Source organism: Chlorocebus sabaeus, chromosome 22 (assembly GCF_047675955.1).
Source record: "Chlorocebus sabaeus isolate Y175 chromosome 22, mChlSab1.0.hap1, whole genome shotgun sequence".
Taxonomy (NCBI): Eukaryota; Metazoa; Chordata; class Mammalia; order Primates; family Cercopithecidae; genus Chlorocebus; species Chlorocebus sabaeus.
Window position 1 is genome coordinate 41,691,985 of NC_132925.1, and position 21,468 is coordinate 41,713,452.

At 38.5% G+C, this 21,468-nt stretch overlaps 1 protein-coding gene across 1 annotated transcript in view; it reads left to right on the plus strand.

Moving 5' to 3' along the window:
* Positions 1-3,758: 3,758 nt before the first annotated feature.
* CD86 (CD86 molecule) overlaps positions 3,759-21,468 on the plus strand; it is a 63,593-nt gene continuing 45,883 nt past the window's right edge. The window contains exon 1 of the mRNA XM_007985620.3: positions 3,759-3,925. Within this exon, the coding sequence (XP_007983811.1) occupies positions 3,912-3,925 (14 nt within the window). The 5' untranslated portion in view covers positions 3,759-3,911. The remainder of the gene's footprint in view (positions 3,926-21,468) is intronic.

The following is a 21,468-nucleotide window of genomic DNA, read 5'->3' on the forward strand; positions in this document are numbered from 1 at the left end:
ATATGACAGTTATTTAGAATTTTTTTTGTCAGATAATTCATATACCTCTGTTTCTCTAGGATAAGTTCCTGGAGATTTATTTTGTTTCTTTGACTTGACCATTTCTCCTGTTTCTTCGTATTTCTTAGAACTTTGTGTTGGTATCTGCATATTAAAAAAATAAAACAAACAAACAAACAAAACCAGCCACTTCTTCCAGTCTTTACCAGCTGGCTTGGTATTGCGAAAGACCTTCATAATCTTTCTCCTGGCTAAAGATTTTGGGGACCTCTCAAACATTTTCTGTGGATACGTTTTCTCTGGACTTGTGCACATAGATTCCTAATTAGAGGGATTTTCTGGCTTTTACGAGCTCATAATGTCTTGCTCCCTCTGTTGTCTATCTTCTATAGTGTGTGTCCTCCAAAGTAGCAGCACACTGTCCAGCTCTTTTTTTGTTCTTGGCAGCCCCTACTCTTCTAGTGTATATTAGACCTTCTCTGCCTTAAGTGGGGCTACATGGACACCAGTAGTTTTGGCAGCCCTCTGAAAAGCCAGAATTCTGGACACATGTTCTATTCTTCTCTTGCCCTCCTGAAGAAGAGGGCACTGAGCTGTATTGGCCTCTGCTGTGCCACAGTCCTCTGAAATAGCACCATGCTGTTCAGCTCTGTGGTTTCTTTCCATGGGGTCCCAGGCATCTAGAGTATGCCAGTGATTCAAGACAGGCAAGAAAGAAACCAATCCTATGGGCATTTCCCTATTTCCCCAAAAAGCAGGAATATTGGTTGTATGCTTCACTCTTTTCCATGTCCCCTAGGGATAGGCCACTGAACTCTTATCAGTCTGTATCTGCTGTGGCAAGAACCCTCTAGGACAGCAATATATCACCCAGTATTTTTTTGTTCTCAGTGTCTCCCAGGCATCTAGAGTATGGTGGGTTCTATTAACTCTCTAAGACAAGCGAGACAGAGACTAGTCCCTCAGGCAGCCCCCAAGAAAGTCAGAACTTTGTTTTTGGTTGTTTTTTTTTTGAGACGGAGTCTCGCTTCTTCGCCTAGGCTGGAGTACGATGGCGCAATCTCAGTTCACTGCAACATCTGCCTCCCGGGTTCAAGCAATTCTCCTGCCTCGGCCTCCCAAGTAGCTGGGATTACAGGCAGGTGCCAGCACGCCTGGCTAATTTTTGTATTTTTAGTAGAGATGGGGTTTCACCATGTTGGCCAGGCTGGTCTCAAATGATCCTGACGTCAAGTGATCTGCCTGCCTCGGCCTCCCAAAGTGCTGGGATTACAGGCATGAGCCACCGCGCCCGGCCAAAAAGTCAGAGCTTTGGATGTATGGTCCGGTCTTCTCATTTCTTCTTCAGGGAGAAGCCAGGAACTGGGAATTTCCTCCTAACCATGTGTCACTGTGCCAAGAGGACAGACTATGGTGAGGGTATACCATGAATTGTCTTACTAGCTTCCGTGCAGCTGTTTTTTTGCTCACCGGGTGTGATGTAGCCTCTTAGCCAGCTTCTGGATTTCTTACAAAAGGAATTGGTCTGTGTATTATTGTTAAATTAATGTCTCTGTGGGAGGGAGCACAGGCTGGGGTTTCTTATTCTGCCATCTTGCTGACGTTCACTGTGGTTTTGATTTGCATTTCCTTAATGACTAGTGGTTTTGAGCATCTTTTCATGTGAGTATTGGCCATTTGTATATCTTCTTTGAAGAAATGTCCGTTCAACTCTTTTGCCTACTTTTTAATTGTTTGTTGTTTCTTCTGCGAAGTTGCAGGAGGTTTTTAAATAATATATTCTGGATACCAATCCCTAAACATTTATTGTTTTAAGGAAATAAATTTTGAGATAATTTGTTACATGGCAATGGATAACTAATAAATACTAAAAACTCCTAAATATATATACTAAATATATTAATTAGAAAATTGTAATATAAAAATACAAACAGCTAAAATTGTCTGATATTAGAAAGATAATTTTTCTACAACATACATCTTTTTTGTGTGTATGAGACAAGGTCTCATTACGTTGCCCAGGATGGTCTCAAACTCCTGGGCTCAAGCAATCTTCCCACCTCAGCTTCCTGAGTAGCCAGGGTTACAGATACGTGCCATTGCAGTCAACTTTCACAGTGTATACTTGATGTACTATTAATGTACTATTTAATGACTACTAAAAAGTTTATGATAGCAGGAGAAAATGCTTATGCTATCTTAAATAAAAATTTGAGTGTATGCATTGATACCAAGAAATGGAAATTTGAGTGTGTACACTGATACCAAGAAACTGAAAAATGACATTCCATACCTTTAATATTTATTATGTATAACAAATGAGGTTTACATGGATGTTTTTATCTTATTTCTGATATGTCATGTAGTTTTAAATACTATTTTATTTGCATTCCTGCTCTGCAATAATTTTGAAGATAATTTATTTTATATTATTGCTATCTTCATTTTTTAAAATTCTCAAATCCAGATGAAATTATCAAAGTCGACAAAATAATAATTGTTCTATCTTCTTATTTGAAGATTAGTAATGTGTTGATTTTGCTTCCTTTCTCTAGTTAGCAGTGATGTCATCTGTTATTTTTAAACTTCCTTAAAATAATATATGTTATCTACTTCTAATAATTTTTTCTTATTTACCATTTTGGTCTAAACTAATTCACAATTATTTTGTCTTATTTCTCCATGTTTAACTTGCTTTAAGGCTCAGCACTGGTGTTTTCAGCCATGGCTTCTCCATTTTAAGCCTTTCTATTTTAATTCATTTATTATTCTGGAATATATCCTTAAATAATTTATTTAGAAAGGCTGTCTTGGTGATGGTATTTCTGTTGCAGTTGTTGTCTTGCCTGCTTGGTGACATATTTCTATTGAGTTCACACTTAACTGGCATCTTATCTAGGTAGATAATGCTAACTCAAAATTCCGCAGATATTGTTCTGCTATTTTTTGCCATTTAGGGTTGAATAAGATGCCAAGTTGGTTTTTGTTTCTCTGTAGTCATCCTATGTTTTCATTTTGTTTTTTGCTTGGCCTTTGGAATTTAAAATGTTCACAATGATTTGCCTGGATGAGATTCGATTTTCATAACTTTTGCTTTGACATACTAAACAGTTTGAGTTCCTAGATGATGCCCATTTTAATTCATACGAGGAAATATCTTCTAGTGTAGTTTCTGCTTGATTCATTTTATGTTTGTCTCTTAGGGACATCTATTATTTTATAATGCTGTCTTTTTTTCAGACTTCTGTTTCAGAATATTCACTTTCATCAATTTAATCCTTGGCTATAGTAGGAATGGAATAATAAAAACAGTAGTTTCTGTTTGCTCTCCTTGGTTATGCAGTCCTCACAGAATATCTCTCCACCTCCCACCCCCACCCCAGCTCAGTGAAACTCTCCATACCTCGGTTGTGGAAATTGGCAGGGGTGGGTGGCTACTCACTCCCAATCCACATCCATAATAAATCACTTTTTATTATCTTACCAAAATCTGTAGATTATTCTATTTTGTAGCTGTGGAGATTTGTTTTCTCTTTCTAATTATTTTATTTTCTAGGCTTTTTTGAGGGAATTTCAAGAGGGGAGATTTTTTTTAGTCAGGCTCATCTTAGCGTCATGTCTGGAGCTCAAGCCACTGAATTATATATTTTTTAATGGATGTAGACCTACGTCAACGAATTTAAACTGCAAGGAAAGGGTTAAATTTCTTCCTCAAGTGTGGTCAAAATCTGTAGAAAAAAGAGGAACAGCTTCTCTTAAAGAAAGTTAGCTGGGTAGGTACACAGTCATTGCCGAGGAAGGCTTGCACAGGGTGAAAGCTTTGCTTCTCTGCTGCTGTAACAGGGACTACCACAGACACACAGACGAGTGGGGTCATTTCCAGATATTAGGCCACAGCAGAAGCAGACAAAATGGATCCCCAGTGGTGAGTAATAATTCTTATTCTTTGCAGAGAAGTTATGAGTTGAGACTGCAGTGAAAGGCTGAGGTTGAAGATGGTGCTTTGTTGTGTGTCCTCCACTTAGTTGCTAAGTGGAGAAGCCTTTATTTTTTCTACAAAAGATCTTTGTCACATGAAGGTGAGAACTATTTGCAATGTCCAAAGCAGTTTATTGGTGGTAGTTATATATATCTTTTAGGTGCCTAATTTTGGTTTTGTAAATTTGTTATTCAAATACTGAATGTTATGGTCATTGATTTTAAGTGAAGAATCAGGAATTTTTAAAATATCTTCCTAAGAATGACAAATAACAGGGAATATGTTTTTTGTCTACCAGGGTCAGTTTGGTCTGAGGGTGGAGGAATGAGATAGAGAAGATAGAGGGTGAGAGATCAAGAAAAAGAAAGAGAAAAAAGAGGTATAAGGAGAAAATACAAAACTCAGTTAATATGTCATAGTCAGGCCATGGGAGATTCTGGGCAGGGTTGGGTAGTGGAAGGATGTAGAGTGATTAAATTAGCTACCATGTATTGAACATGCATGATGTGCTGTGTACTTTACTAGTGTTATTTCACTGAATTTTATTATTCACAATGACTTTTGGAAAGATATCATCATTCTTTTTGACAGATGAGGTAACTGTGGCTTAAAGAGGCTAAATAAACTTGCCCAAGTTCACACTATTCATAAGGCGTAGAGCTAAAATCTTTCCTGCCCCCTTCACTGTGCGCCAGAAGGTTTCTCCATGCTGTGGAAACTTCCTGGAAGGAGTCACACCCACCCTTCTCTTGGATGGTGGCAACTGGCACCAGTCACTACGTATTTATTTATTTATCTACTTTTAATTATTTATTTTTCAGACAGAGTCTCGCTCTGTCGCCAAGCTGGAGTTCAGTGGCGCAATCTTAGCTCACTGCAACCTCCGCCTCTAGGATTCAAGCAATTCTCCTTCCTCAGTCTCATGAGTAGCTGGGACTATAGGCGTGCGCCACCACGCCCGGCTAATTTTTGTATTTTTAGTAGAGAAGGGGTTTCACCATGTTGGCCAGGATGGACTCGATCTCTTGACCTAGTGATCTGCCTGCCTCAGCCTCTCAAAGTGCTGGGATTACAGGCGTGAGCCACCGCGCCCAGCTGTCACTAGGTACTTATAATTACTGTTCTTTGAAACTCGAAGTAACTTTCATCTACCCAGTGCATACTGGTTTCAGAAAAAGCTTTGTTGCTTTTATTTCAGAAGATTCAAATTTAATTTTCAAGTAAAGACTCCTTTCGCTCCAGTGGAATTTTGAAATGTTATACTCGTATGAAGAAAAAAAGAATGTCAGAATTTATAATTTTTATGGTACCATAGAGGGGATACTACTTAATTATGCCAGCACTGTCTGCAGAGGTCTAAAGAACCACAGGCTGCTGTCTATATTGAACTTGTTAAGATTCCTTTTGTTTCAGAGTGCCTGAAGATTGGTCATGAACCAATAATGGCTATTAAACAATGTTTACTCTCATAAGAGGTGAAGTAAACCCAAATTAAAACAACAGTGAAGTATCATTTTTTTCTCTATGAAAGAGATAAATATTAAATTTTAAAAAGCAAGTAAGCAAGAACCCTCCATCTTGCTAAGAAGGGAAGATTATTTATACCCTAGTTGCCCACTAACGGAGATATCATCTTTCTGGATAATAATCTGGTGATACATATCAAAAGTTTTTAAAATGTATATGCTCTTTAACCAAGAAATTCACCTTTTAGGAATTTATTCTAAGATATAATAATACATGTTTGTAAAGTTTTAGTGATGGATTTTTTTTTGCTATTGTTTCTAATAAGGAAAATCTTAGAAACAACTTACATGTTTAAAAACAAGTGATTGATTGTTTATGGAACATCCATAATGGAATACCATGTAATTATTTAAAATTCCATTGTAGAACAATTCATAATATATTTAGTTAAAGGGGAAAAATGCAGAACGAACAATGATGTATACAAACAACATTAATCAGAAATATAGGTGGTTTGTATTTTCTTCTGTGTGATTTTGAACTTGAATCCCATCTGCCAGCAGAAAAATAAAGCTAAACATTTAAGATTTAAAAAAAATAGCTGTTTTTTTTTCAGAGAAGCAACCGTCTAGTGGTGTGTGATAATTTATAAGTTGCGAGATTCCATAGTTAGGGCTTTAGCCCTTTGCATTTATCTTTTGTCATCTCTTGAATCCTCTTCAAAATACACCCACTCTACCCATAACTCATTAGATCTTGAAAGCAATGTTCTGATAGAATTTTATATTTAGAACAGGCCGGAGCACTCTTCCCTTATTTTACAGAAGTGATTGCATGACTCTCTAGGGTGAGTTGCATATTGAGAGGGAAGACAATGCAGTGGCTAAGTGGCCACACGTTGAAGCCAGGCTGCTGGGGTTTGAATACCAGTTCCCCAACTTCCTAGCTATGTGATTTTGGACAAGTTGCTTAACCATTGTAATTCCAAGTTTCTTGTCTGTAAAATGGGAGTATGGTAATATGTCATAAAGTAGTTGTGAGATTTTAATGAGACAATCCATATAAAGTGCTTAGAACTTTGTCCTGCTAAGTACTCAGGAATTGTTAGTAGTTTTTATTACTATTACTGTTTGGATTAAGAAACAGAGGAAAAGTGATTTGTTCAAGATTATACAACCACTTAATGGCTTTACTAGGAACAGAATGGAGGAAGGTTTTTTCCAGCAGAAATGTTCAGTATCCTCTGAGCCTGGCAGGACAACCCCAGGTTGTGCTTTTGGGATGCAGGAGCTGATCTGAAACAAGCAGTACCCAAGGACAAGGCCAGCCTCCAGGGAGTGACTGATCACAGTGGGAAGCCAAATGGTAGAAAGCCAAGTGAAGTTAGGGAAACTGAGAGTCAAGCTAGGAGGAGGAATGAAGCCTGGAGCAAAGAGCTACTATAAGAGAGAGCAGATGACTCAGAGACACTCATGGGAGGTTAATGTGGTTTGAAGTCTCAAGGTCTGGGTAATTAAATAGACAAATGGGGTTTAGATGCATGGGGGAATTTTAAGTATAGCTTTGAGAAGATGCCTAATGGGGAGTAATAATAGAGGATGAAACTGGGTGGGGTCAGAACAAGGAGCTCAGAGTCCAGGCATCCAGCTATGATCATCCTAAAGGAACAGCCTAAGTTTGAAGAATCGTAAATAGAGACATTATAAAATTTACTTTAAAAAAAATCCCCTGGCAGAAGAATGAGAACTGATTTGGAGTGACAAGGCGATCATTTAGGAGACTATTGGAGTAAGCCAAGGAGAAATAGTGAGGGCATGAAACCAGGGCAGTTATGGTGGAATCAGAGAGGAGAGCATGCATTTAAGAGATATTTAAGCACCAGAATTGACAGAATTTGGTTTTTGACAGATGTAGACACTGGGAGGGGAGGAGAGATCTAGGTGCATAGTGGCATCCTTCACAAAATGGAAGGTATAGGAAGCAGAGTGGGTTTGCTCCAGGCAGAGAGAAAGGACAGATGGTGAATTCCTTCTTTAACATGTTGAGTTTGAGGTGCCTGTGGAGCAGCTGGATGGAGATGTTCAAGTAGACAAGTAGATATTCAGGTGCAAGTTCGAGAAAGAAGAATGGCCTGGAAGGCACATGAAGAGTCTTCTGCATAAGTACAGTTGATAGCTGAAATTCTCATTGTGGGTCAATTCAGTAGCAGAGAGGATGGAGGACTGAATTGAGAGGAAGCCAAGGACAGAACCTGGAAAACCTTGACATTTAAGGAAGGAGATGAGGAAGAAGAATCTACAACAGATACTGAGGAGAGGCTAGAGAGACTAGAGCAGCCCAGGAGAAAAGTGGTGTCATAGAAATCAAGTGGGCCTGTAGTCCCAGCTACTTGGGAGACTGAGGCACGAGAATAGCTTGAACCCGGGAGGCAGAGGTTGCAGTGAGCTGAGATAGCACCACTGCACTCCAGCCTGGGTGACAGAGTGAGACTCTGTCAAAAAAAAGAAAGAAAGAAATCAAGTGGGGAGATGGATGCAAGAAAGAGGAGAATGCATCCATAGAAAGAGCATATTTACCAAGCTTCAGTGTTGAGCATGTGAGATGTGACATAAAAGGTAACTGTAGTGACTACATGCTAAGCGTTGAACTGCAGCTCCCTCAAAGTTCATATGTTGAAGTCCTAACTCCCAGGACCTCAGGATTTGGTCATATTTGGAGATAGGGTCTTTACAGAGATAATAACATTTAAATGAGGTCATTAGGGTGGGTCCTAATCCAAGACAATTGTGCTTATTGTAAGAAGGGGAAACACACAGTGGAAAAGCGGTGTGAAGACACAAGAAGATGGCCATCCACATATAAGCCAGGGAGAAAGGCTTGCAGCAGATTCTTTCCTCACAACCCTCAGAAAGAACCAACCCTGTGGATACCTTAAGTTTGGACTCCTGGCTTCCAGAAAAAAAATAAATTTTTGTTGTTTAAGCCACCACAGTTTGTGGTACTTCGTTACCACAGCCCCAGCAGACCAATACACTTGGTGAGAGTGCATACAGCCAGAGAAAGAAGCTGTGAATAAGTGCATCAGGGAGGAGGGAAAGAAACCAAAACAGGATTACATCACTTAAATTAAGAGTAGAAACATTTCACAAAGCAGAGTGTAGTCACAGGTCAAATTCTGCAGAAAGGCGAAGTAGGAGAATGACTGAAAATGTCAGTCCAGAGGCCCTCAGTGACCTTTGCAGAACACTCCCAGTTGAGTGGAGGCAGTAGACTTTGGAGAGCTCTGAAGATGGAAGCAGCACAGATGGTCTCCTGCAGAAAGTCTGGTGATAAAATGAGACCTCCTCACTGGAGTAAACTCACCTCTGCTGTCCGTGGAAATAATCTGGAGCCAAACCAGCTAGACCCAGAGTTCTTCCTTCCTCCATTTTAAAGGTTAAACAGAGCTGAGGTCAATGGCTCATGCTTGTAATCCCAGTGACTCAGGAGGCTGAGGTGGGAAGATGGCTTGAGGCGAGGAGTTCAGTTCAAGACCAGTCTGAGCAACATAGCGAGACTCTCATTCCTAAAAAAAAAAATTTTAATTTAAATTAAAAAAAAAAAAAAGGCTAACCAGAAATAAAATTCGATACTTTATTTTTCCCACCCAAAACTAGTTTGGGAAGGATTTCTGGAAGAAAATAATTTTTGCAGTCATTTTACATGTTGGATTTTCAGTACACATACAGATTCTATTCTGTAGTGACAGTTCAGAGGCAAGCTATAATTTGAGGCTTTGCAGAGGTAAAGCCTCTGGTGAATCTGGTGATATAAAGAAGAAAACAAGCCCAAGAGAAATTTCAGGGATCATTTATAATTTACATCAATAAGCAGATTGGGAAAAAAAAAAACCATTGGAGATTGGAATAGAGAAACATTTTCTTAGAAAGCTTTGAGTCAAAATTAATCTTTCTCTAGTGGCAGGAATATGATAAGCCAAACAACCCTAATGTCACAGCTCTATATTATTAGGCATCAAATTAATCAGATTTGCACTAAAACATCAAGTAAAAATAAAAGGAATGAACATTTGGTTAAGTGAACCAACTAGTCAATACAGGCCAGAAACTGGTAAAACTGGATAAACCTAAAATACTCAGCTACCCAAAGGCCAACCTAGATTATCACCCCAATCTTACAATTATTTTCAACCTACTAAACAATAAATCTTTATCAAGAGTCTGATAGTTTAAGGTACTGTGATGAACACAAATGAAATCACTGATACCTTTTTTTAGTCTATTTAGAAATAGAAACCCGCAATTACAAAATGACAAAAGCAATTAATGCAGTTAATCATTCAGTAATTGTTTTAAAAAGAAATAAACATGACAAAGTTCATTCTCACTAAATACTAAAGAAATGCCAATTCAAACACCAATGAGATATTTTCCTGTATCAGATTAGACAGTAAAACAAACAATCCAGTTAGAAAAATGGGCAAAAGATATAAAAAGACATTTCCCCAAAGAAAATATACAGATGGTGAACAACCACATAAGACAGTCAACGTCATTTGCCTTTATGAAAAAATTAAACCACTACCTACCTATAAAAATGGTTAAAATAATAAAAAATAGTGACAACACCAAACGCTGGCAGGATGCAGAGAAACTGGATCATGCATCCATTGCTTGTTGGGAATGTACAATGGTCAAGTCACTCTAGAAAACAGTTTGGCAGTTTCTTATAAAACCAAACATGCATTTAATACATGACCCAGCAATGCATTCTTGGGTTTTGATCCCAGAAAAATAAAAGCCTATGCTCCTGAAAAAATCAGTATATGAATATTTATACCAGCTTTATTCATAATAGTAACAAACTGGGGAAAAAAAGTCCCTCAGTGGGTGAACAGTAACACAAACTGTGTGTGCAAGATGTTACCACTGAAGGAAGCTGGGTGAAGGGTACACAGGACTTCCCTATACATATTGTCAATTTATTTTGAATCTATAATTATTTAAAAAATTAAAAGTTTAAAAAGTAAAAAAAAACTAAAAATGTTCATCTTCACTAAATATTAAAGAAATGCCAATTCAACCACAAGATATTATCCTTTTACAAATTAACAATTTATGTGGATTTTGGGATGGTTGGGAGTAATCATGCTAATAAGTATGCAATAAGAGCATACCTTCATATACTACTGATTGTGGGAATACGAACGGGTAGAACATTTCTGGAAAGCAATCTGTCAACATATATCAAGAGTCTTAAAAATGGTTGTGCAAGCAGACACCCTGGGCACTTCCAATTTGTCTATGTTCTTAGTAAATTTTTTTTCAGTTCATTCAGCATCTTTGTTCCAGGCACTGTGCTAAACACTAAAAATAAAGCAAAGATGAGTAAACATGATTTCTGTTCTCAAGAATTTCAGTTTTGTGGTAAATATATCAAAGGTGATTTTTTATAAGAGTTTTTTATAACTGTGTGACGTTTCACAGGAGCATGAAGGTAGCTGTTTCCTATTTGTCTGTAGGCATATGATGTCTTAGGTAAATGCAAGGGTTTTGAGTTAGTTTGGTTGGTGTCAAATAATAAGTAGTTAATAAATCATCTTCTATTTATTAGTGGTATCACTTTGGGAAACCTATCAGCTTCCTGAACTTCAGTGTCCTCTGTAAGATGAGGCTACTAGCACTTGCCAATGCCATGAGGAATATAATAATTTATAACGGACAGGAAGTCCTATGGAAAAAAAATATTTTAGGACTCGCATTCTTTGCTTTAAAATCTATTATTTCCTATATTTTTAATTGTCAGAGTTCTTTAGCTCTGCCTTTCTGATTGATTTCCAGCAGATGGACTCTTACCTATAACCTAGAAGTTGCTATAGTAGATCTCCTAACTATAGATAAGAGAAGGGCATGCCAAATGCAGTTCAATCAGGTGAAAGTCAAGCAACAAAGCTGCCTAAAATAAATTTTATGTAAGGTAGGATGCCAAAAACATTAAAATAAAATTCTATTCTATAATAGTAATCATGTAAGTGCTTTCATGACGTTGTCTATGAAAACCTGCTTTTTCGCTTTCTGGACTTCTAAGTAAGTAAGCACGTAGAAAGAATTTTTTTTGTTTTAAAGACGGAGTCTCACTCACTTTGTCACCTAGGCTGGAGTGCAGTAGTGCAATCTCAGTTCACTGCAACCTTCACCTCTGGGGTTCAGCCTCCCCAGTAGCTAGGATTACAGGCACATGCCACCACACCCAGCTAATTTTCTTGTATTTTTAGTAGATACACAGTTTCATCATGTTGGCCAGGTTGGTCTCAAATTCCTGACCTCAAGTGATCTGCTCACCTCGGCCTTCTAAAGTGCTGGATTATAGGCATGACCCACCACGCCTGACCTAGGAAGAATTTTAGAAAGAAATCTCCATATTAGGAATTGAGAAGCCGGTGTTTTAATTGAGAATATATTTGCACAAGTCTTGGCATAAACATTGGTTTACAAAACAAACAAACAAAGTAATGTTCGTTAATCTTGCATCAGGAGCTGCCCAACAACTCTGAAAAGTCAGCTTATGCAAAACCAGCCAAGGACAGATGAATCAGTCAAACAAGAGGGAAAGGGGAAGGGAAAGTGTCGTTCACAGGCAGTCTTTGAGGCAGTACATAAACTATGCCTCTCCACCATCCAGACAAGTCAATTGTGACACAGGGTTGACAAAGCAGGACAATGAAGGGTAGCTGCTCGTAAGGTGGGGATGATGCTGGAGGAAGGGGGTGCCCCAAGAGGCAAAAAAAAAAAAAAAAAAGATAGCAAACAAATATGTCACAATAGTCATAGTAGTTACCTCCTGGTTGGTGGGATTATGGAAATAGGGTTATTTCTTTGACTAAAATTGCCAAAATTCAGTACAATTACATTGCTCTGCTGAGCAGGATGAAATCAAATTGAAAAGCAATCTAGTAGTGAGGTACAGCCCCTATGCCACGAGTGGCCAACATAGATCCTCAGATGACGGAAGTGAGTGATGCAGGCCTGTGGTTTATGTACAGCTCCATGACGTATGAATGGCAGAAGCTGTGTACGCCCACAGGCGAGTCCCATTTCGAGGAGTACTTCTGGTCACCACTCTGTTGTCCTGTGTATAAGGATGTGGTTCAGAACAGCCAAGTCTTATATTTCAAGAGGAGCCAGAAAGGCGAACTTACCAGTGAAATCCTAATATTTATATAATGGCTCAATGTCTGGAGGGGCTGGTTTGGTATAAACCACCAATTTTACCTCTGACCTCTGTTAGTGCATCAGAGGTTCAGGAGAGAGTGAGAAAATTGTAAATTGAATATTTTAGGAATATTATATTGGGGCCCAGGCTGCAGTGAGTCAGAGCTAGAAAGTAGGGGGCTGGAACTATTTGACTATTAATTTATTCAATAAAGTTTTATTTAATGTTAGAAAGATGAAGATGAATCAGATGGAAATCCTGTTTAGAAGCTTCTATGGGAAGAGATATCACCATAGCTAATATGTCTTAGCCTCTGACAGGAATTATGGCATACTCTATTGTATCATATATGATCTCGTTTAATCATCATAACTGCAGGAGGTAAGTACTATCATCCCAGATTTTCCACAAGTGAAAACTGAGTCTTGCTTAGTTACACAGCTGACAACAGAACCAGGATTCCAAATGCCAATCTGATCCCAGAGCCAAGCTATGAACAACCATGCTATATATTATTATGGCAGATCAGGGAAGGAAGACATTACTTCTAGCAACAAGAAACATTTGTGGATGAAAAGATTTGAGCTTGGAGAGAGCTGTGTTGAGCCATGTCCAAAACAAGTTCTGGCAACCATATGATAAAGGTAAAAGCCAGAGATTGAAAAGTAAAAGCTTGTGGACTAAAAATGGTCCTTAGACAGAGAGTCACCAAAACAACAAAAAGAAAACCAAAAACCTTAATCATAATTAATTGCAAATATTTCAAAAATCTGGAGAATTCACATAAGTTTAGATTTCCAGCTCTTCCAGAGAATTAGAATATCTAGTAACAGTGTGCTAATAATCCCAGATGCATATACTGCATGAAACATTTTATCATCCATAGGCTTCTTAATTTCCTTAACAGCAGTAATATTAGTAATTTAAATAACCTGAGAGGCTTTCACCTCAAAACGTAAAGTCCTTCTAATTGAACAACCTCCTACTAACTTAGAGTGACTATACACATGGTAACAACTGGTGAATCTGGCAGAGGCTGCCCAACTTCCAATGGGGTATAAGCTATCCTCTTCCTATGCAACCTGCTTGCCTCATTTATATCAGCTGCTTGGATGCTGCAGATGCTTGAGTCTAAGAGCTGTGGTCTGGAAAGTGAGGCCCCAACAAGGAAGAAGGAACAACCTATGGATCAAGGGAGGTGAGAACTGGGAGTCCAGAAATGAAGGTTATTTGCAGCAAGTCTGGACCCAGCCATTCCACTCCTTTGAGGAGATAAGATTCTAAGGAAAAGGCCATTTACATTCTGCTCTCCAAGATCTCTGAGTGTTAGAAGAAACTGAGTTGGGGGAGTGGGGGAAACTTGACTGGGGCTCAATACAGACATGTAAATTTGAAGGAAACAGAGAGTTTAGATGACAGGCAGTAGAAAAGTTAATGTGTCCATTCTATGGCTGACCCAAGATTCTGTTTCCAGGAGATCTCTCTGGCTTGTTAAGTGTTCACGGTTGCAGGGGAAACGTTAGAAAAAAAAGAAAAACAAGCCAAAACACAGCCCCTTAAATGTTTCTAATTTTATTTTCAAACAATCAGGCAGAGCAATCCCTTTACACACTCTTCAGGCACTGGCTGAGGGTCCCAGTCAAGAACCATTCAGTTCCGGGGGCCTTAGGAAAAATATTTCCTATGATTAAAGTAACTTTGGACAGGTTATTGCCTTCTTCAAGCCTCAGTTTCTTTGTCACTTAGAAGGCTGAATGGTTTCCACGTTCAGAGGGTAAGGAATAAGAGAGTGAATGAAGAAATATCAAGTACGTAGCTCAGAGTAGGAAGAAACAAGTGACCACTGTGATGACCAGGGACAAGGCTAAGAACTTACTCAAAATTGGACACTGACATCAATCCAACATTCTAACAGTAGTCACACAGCATTATCAGCTAGAAATGAAAACACATCCTTGTCGCCCAAGCTGGAGTATGATAGCATGATCTTGGGCTGACTGCAATCTGTGCCTCCTGAGTTCAAGCAGTTCTCTTGCCTCAGCCTCCCAAGTAGCTGGGATTATAGGTACCCACAACCATACCCGGCTGATTTTTGTGTTTTTAGTAGAGACGGGGTTTTTCTTTGTTGGCCAGGCTGGTCTCTAACTCCTGACCCCAGGTGATCTGCCTGCCTTGGCCTCCAATAGTGCTTGGATTACAGGCATGAGCTACTGGCACGGCCCCCCAATAGGTAATTTTTAACCTTCACCCCCCTTCCACCCTCCCTCCTTTTGGAGTCCCCAGTGTCTATTTATTTCCATCTGTGTGTCCATGTGTACCAATTGTTTGACTCCCACTAATAAGGTGAGAACATGCACTATTTGATTTTCTGTTTCTGAGTTATTTCACTTAGGATAATGGCCTCCAATTCTGTCCAAGTTCCTGCAAATGATATGATTTAATTCTTTTTTTATGGCTGGATAGTATTCCATGATGTGTATCTACTACATTTTCTTTTTTTTTTTTCTTTTTTTTCTTTTTTATTTTTTTATTATTATACTTTGAGTTCTAGGGTACATGTGCATAACGTGCAGGTTTGTTACATATGTATACTTGTGCCATGTTGGTGTGCTGCAGCCATCAACTCGTCAGCACCCATCAACTCGTCATTTACATCAGGTATAACTCCCAGTGCAATCCCTCCCCCCTCCCCCCTCCCCATGATAGGCCCCGGTGTGTGATGTTCCCCTTCCCAAGTCCAAGTGATCTCATTGTTCAGTTCCCACCTATGAGTGAGAACATGCGGTGTTTGGTTTTCTGTTCTTGCAAAAAAAAAAAAACTTATCTATTGGGTACATTTCACTGTTTAGGTGATGGGTACACTACAAGTCCAAAGCTCACCATTACACAATATACCCATGTAACAAACCTGCACATATACTCCCTGAATCTAAAAAAAAAAAAATTGAATAAATAAGACTCAAGTTCAATAGTTTTACACACCAAATTTTAAGACAATGAGGGAATTAATTTATTAACTTATGCTGCTAAATTAACTTTCCGGTGGTCCTAGAAATAAAGCTATTCCTGCTATCTCTGTAAAACTAAAGTCTAAAGAACTATTTATTGTTGTAAAATATACCAATATAAACTATTATCATTTGTAGCTACTTATCTCTGTAATTCAGGGTATTCAAATACTTTACAAATATAAAGAGAAGTCCAAAGCCCTTTTAAACTAAAAAAAAAAAAAAGAAATGAAAACACATTCAATTCTATATTCTGCTAAAAGCTTGAGGGTCACACTAGCTGTGTGATCCTTGGCAGCTGAACAAAACCCTCTGAAAGGCAGCTTCCTCACCTATAAATTTTTTTAAATATTCATTGTGAAGATTAAATGAAGTAATGCATTTAAAATACTTAGAGTGCCTTAGAGTTCTAGCAGAGTGCCTAGCTCATAGTAATCAGTTAATAGATATTGACTTTAATAAATAGATACTTAACTGAGCCTCCACTCTGGGCCTGTTACTATGCTAAGTACCAGGAGTAAAGGGAAATGAAACACTTTCCCCAAACTTATGGAACTCAGAGCAGGCCAGCTGAATGAGCAGTGACTTTTTAACAGGATGAGGAAACTGTTATAATGGAAAAATAAACAGTGTGAAGAGGGACTAAGGAAGATAAAGATATGGTGAAAAAAACAGGGAAGGGTTCAGGCTCCAACTGTGGAGTGATCTGGATCTGAAAGGAAGAGTGGAGTATTGCAGTAGAGAAAGCAGGGAAGACATTCCAGGCAGAAGAAACAGCTTCCACAAAGGTAAAGAAGGCAAAACGTTTTCAAAGGTTCTAGGGATGGGGGGATGGTGGGGAAGATGGTCACGGAATAGTGAATGGTTCAAGTGTAACTGTTGTATGGGTTGTGGAGGCAGTTGTATGCGTTGGGTAATAAAATCAGAAGAGAAAAATTGAATTCACACTTTGAAAGGCCTTGTGTGTCTTGCTAAGAAGCGTGACCACTAACGCGTGAGGAGTAAGGCGTGGGTCTTTAAAGGAAGGAAGTTTCATAATCAAATTGTTTTCCATGAAAGATAATGAAGGGAGTCACTGTTGCGATCAATCGTCCAGACTAGAGGTGACGAAGACTCTAAAACTGGCCACCAATGAATTGAAAGTGGATGGTGAGGAAGAAAGAATACAGGGTGACATAAACACAATATGTAAACTCCAAGGTATGAAAATGGCCTCGTCCCTTCTTCCTTACCACAGTCATCCCAAGAGACCAAAACAAAAACACAGAAAATCTCTTTTAAAAATAATCTCTTTTGTTTGTATGCAAATAGGCCATCCACAGTGAAAATGCAACTCAAATTCAATATTTTGTCTGCAATCCGCCAAATGCAAAGACCAAATTGGTTTACAAATACTGTCCTTCTTAAAAATTCCAACTCCTCACATTAAAACTATAGCCAGCTAGTGCAAGTTAAGATTGTTTGCAATCTTAAATAAGATTTGAGTAAAGCTGAAATTGAGACACTTTTCAAAAGAGGCCATCCCTTACTCACATTGCTAAAGAGTAGAAAGAGTGACACCTTTTACCAGAAAATTTCTTTCAGGCAGTAATGCCTCTGTGTGGCGGCAGACCCTTCAAGTCTTCCAGATAAAGCATGTGATGGAAGTAATAGGGAGCTGCAAACATTGCAACTCTATGATTCTGCATCACCGACTTGAAAACTACAAGCCCAGGTTGACAAATGCACATTTTAAGTGTTCAGAGAAGTCTTACGTGCCTTGGTCACAAAGATGCCACAGGGAAGTAAGTCTTTGAATGTGCAGTGTCCTGTCCCCACTTCTGTTGTGAAATGGAAACTTAAAAAAAAAAAAAAAAATCACTGATTTAGAAAACCACTGTTTTTTTTTTTTAACAAGTTTAGTCATATTGCCTGTGTTCTATATACCCCAATCTATTTCATTTTACTTTGTAGTGTACATTTAATTTATACTCAAATAAATATTTTACATAAGGTGCTTTCACAGATCTTCATGCTTCCTTAAATTTTAAATATGCTGCCATTTGTTAAAATGTGTTAGTTTTGTTATGTATTATATCCCTTCTCCCTGCATGCATAGAAAAAAAAATATGAACTTAACCTTCAAGCAACTTTTACATTTAGAATATTACCTCATTTTATTTCTTCTAACTGAGGTTATAAAGAAAATGGCAAATGTCATACGCTTTGTAAAGAAATGACAGTTTCTCAGAATATGTAAATGCACACACTTAGACAAATAGGCCACTTAAATTCAGAGTCATGGTCTTTTGAATATTGGTTTAATATTCTCAGGTAAAGATTGAAAAGGTAACAAGTTTGGGAATCAGGTATCTACTTTGAGTTCTGAAAGGTAACATCACAAGTGTTGGTAGTTTATCGATATTTAATTTTTAAATGTGCTGCTGTATATATTTCATTGGTATTAGAAATATTTTACATAGTTATGTTATTTGTTAAATAATAGACCATCTTTTGTATAACCTATCAGAAGAAGTCCTGAGATTGTAAGATTAGATTGTAAATCCTACTGAATAGCTAGAATACAGAATTATTAAATTGGAAAGGAAGTTAAATCATTTAGACTGTCCTTCCCCCAGGAAGTTCTCTCTACAGTGTTATCCATGACAAATGTTTATGCGGGCACCCTAACCATTTAAAATATGAACAGAAGGAGAACAGATATAACGATAAACCTATTCCTGAGACAAGAGACCAGAGGGAAATTTTTTTTAGTTGTGACCTACACAGCTAGTTAGAATCTACCTCATGCTCTTAAGATGGTGTTTAATCATAAGGATATCATACATAACTGAAGTTGTGTAATGTTGAAAATCATTTGGTGGCAAGTACCTCAACTTTATTAGGTCAGTGTAGGTCTCCTGCATTCAACTATGGTCTCTAGGAGGGCAGGGACCACACTTCTTAGCTCACCCTGGATCTCAAGACCAGTCCAAGGCCTTCATTCAGTCAGAGCTAGTTAAGAATTTGTTGATTGAATGAAGGAAATTTTAAAAAAAACTAGAAATTCCAAATGGTGCAGTTACATCTGTGAATTTGAAGGTGTTATTGGAAAATGGGAAATATTACTGAGATTCGAAGATGGATAAGAACAAAGGTAAAGCATCAAAAATGTGCATATTTGTGTGTTGCTAGAGTCAATAGTGATTGCCAGTTCCTATGCAGCCCTGGCACCACCTCTGAAACCTTAGCCAACCCCTTCCATGAGGTGTTGAGATACACAACAGACAGGTGATGAAGGAGAGGTGCTCTGGATGTTGCCTTGCCGCTAGATCCTGGTCTTTAGTGTCCGTGTCCACGGGGTGAGTTGTGAGCCCATCAGTTTCCCACACTACAGTCCTTCTCTGGCTTAGCCTTGCTTCTGTGTCCTGTGGTCCAGGTCCCCCCTGGCCCCTGTGGCCTGCCCCCAGGGATGGACCCTCCTCCACACACTTCTGAGGAGCTCCTGATTCTGGGCACGCCCCAGCACACCTCGACTCCACTCTGCCTTGTCTCCATCAGACCAGAGACCTCACTTAGACCCTGGGTATGGGGTTGCTGGTTCCCCATGTGCTGAGGTTGTCACTAGCCTGGGTTCTACCCAGGCGCCCATCTTTCTCATCTTCCACACTGCCCGTTCTGCTAAAGCAACTGCACATCTGAAGGCTATACTTATCCCCTATACAATGGTACTTTTTCTAAAATGCATACACCCTAATGCTTACCCTTTTGACAACTTTCTCCTGAACCTACCTTTTAATATAAGCAAATTCAGTCTTCAATTCAAATAAGCGTATTTTGCTGCTGAAGCCACCATGTGATTTGAGAGATAGTAAAGACAGACAGTCTTTTGCATTCACTTGTGGAATCCTGAAAATACCTCTTAGTGTCCCTTGCTTTTCTGACTTCTCGCTTGAAGACATCTAGACAAAAATGTGTCCCTGGGTCCTAGTTTCTGGGTTCAGAAATTGATTAAATGCAAGAAAACAATATACATTGCCTCTTCCTTAGCATGCATGAATGGTAGGTGTGAATTTGCATCATGAGAAAGTAAATAAAAGAAGATTCCCCAGGGCAGCTAGGGAGGCAGAAAAAGCCAGCCTAGGATGGGAGTGGAGGACGTGACAGAGGTTGTGAGAGTGAGAGTTCGTCTCACCCTACCTCGGTCACTTACTGGTATGATATAAATGCTAAGACTGCAAACTTTTGGCTCACACAAAGAAAAATACTCAACTTCTAATGCTTAACTATGTAAAATTTACTTTTAAAGTACAAGTTACAATTGTGTCGCCCCTCAAAGAAACAAGAAACTCATTACATTTCTAAGAATGTTCCTTCAGAAACATGGAACTGAAAGCTATTTTTAAAAATTGATCTGGCCCTTAGAAAACTGGGGCCTTTTCTTTAATTTACCTAAGGAATTGACATAAAAGTCTAGGGTTCTGCACCAGAAAAATGCAGAAAGTGTCAAAATAGAAGGCAGAAATACAAAAGGAGACTTTTCACAACAATGTTCTATGTATAGCATTTGATTCCAAGGGTGCAACATGGGGAAGTGAACATGTGGACTGTGAAATTGATGCTAATTTTCTTTCCCACTAGTCTAACAGCCCTCTAAAATGTCACATTATTAATTTAGTTTACCAGAAATCTGTGTATGTGGTTAGTGTGTGTGTGTGTGTTTTTTTTAATTAAGAGACTTGACTTATTTTTAGAACAGTTTTAGATTTTCAAAAAATTGAGCAGATAGTACAAGAATTCCCATCTACTCCCTTTGTGGCACACAATTTCCCCTATTTTTACCATCTTGTACTAGTGTGATGTATTTCTTACAATTAAGCCATTGTCGCTGCTTCGTTGTTATTATTATTTAAAGCCCATAATTTACATTAAGGTTCTCTCTTTGGGTTGTACAGTTCTATGGATTTTGACAAACACATAATGTAATGCATCCACCATTATAGTATCATACAGAATAGCTTCACTGCCCTAAGAATCCCCTGTGCTCTGCCTGTTCACCCTTCCCACCTCTCCCCAACTCCTGGCAACCACTGATCTTTTTACTATCTCCACAGTTTTGCCTTTTCCAGAATGTTCTATCATTGGAATCATACAGTATGTACCCTTTTCAGACTGGCATCTTAATTAAGCAATGTGCATTTAAGTTTTCTCCATGTCTTTTCACATCTTGATGGCTCATTTCCATTTATTACCACAAAATATTTCGTTGTCTGGATATACCACAGCTTTACCAACTGAGGGGCATCTTAGTTGCTTCCAGTTTTTGAATAAAAGTGGCTATACATATTCACATATTTTTCTTAGTTGTGACCTACACGACTAGTTAGATTCTACCTCATGCTCTTAAGATGGTGTTTAATCATGAGGATATCATACATAACTGAAGTTGTATAATGTTGAAAATCATTTGGTGGCAAGTACCTCGTGTGTATTCATGTGTAGGTTTTTGTGTGGACATAAGTCTTCAATTCAATTGAATAAATATACCTAGAAGTGTGACTGCTGGATCATATGGTAAGAGTATATTTAGTTTTTTAAGAAACTGCTAAACTATCTCCCAAAGCGGTTTTACCGTTTTGCATTCTTACCAGCAATGAATGAGGCTTCCTGTTGCTCCACATCCTCGGCAGCATTTGGTATTGTCAGATTTTTGGATTTTAGCCATTCTAGTAGATGTGTAGTGGTATCTTACTGTTTTAATTTGCAATTCTGTAATGACATATGATGCTGACCATCTTTTCATATGTGTATTTGCTGTCCGTG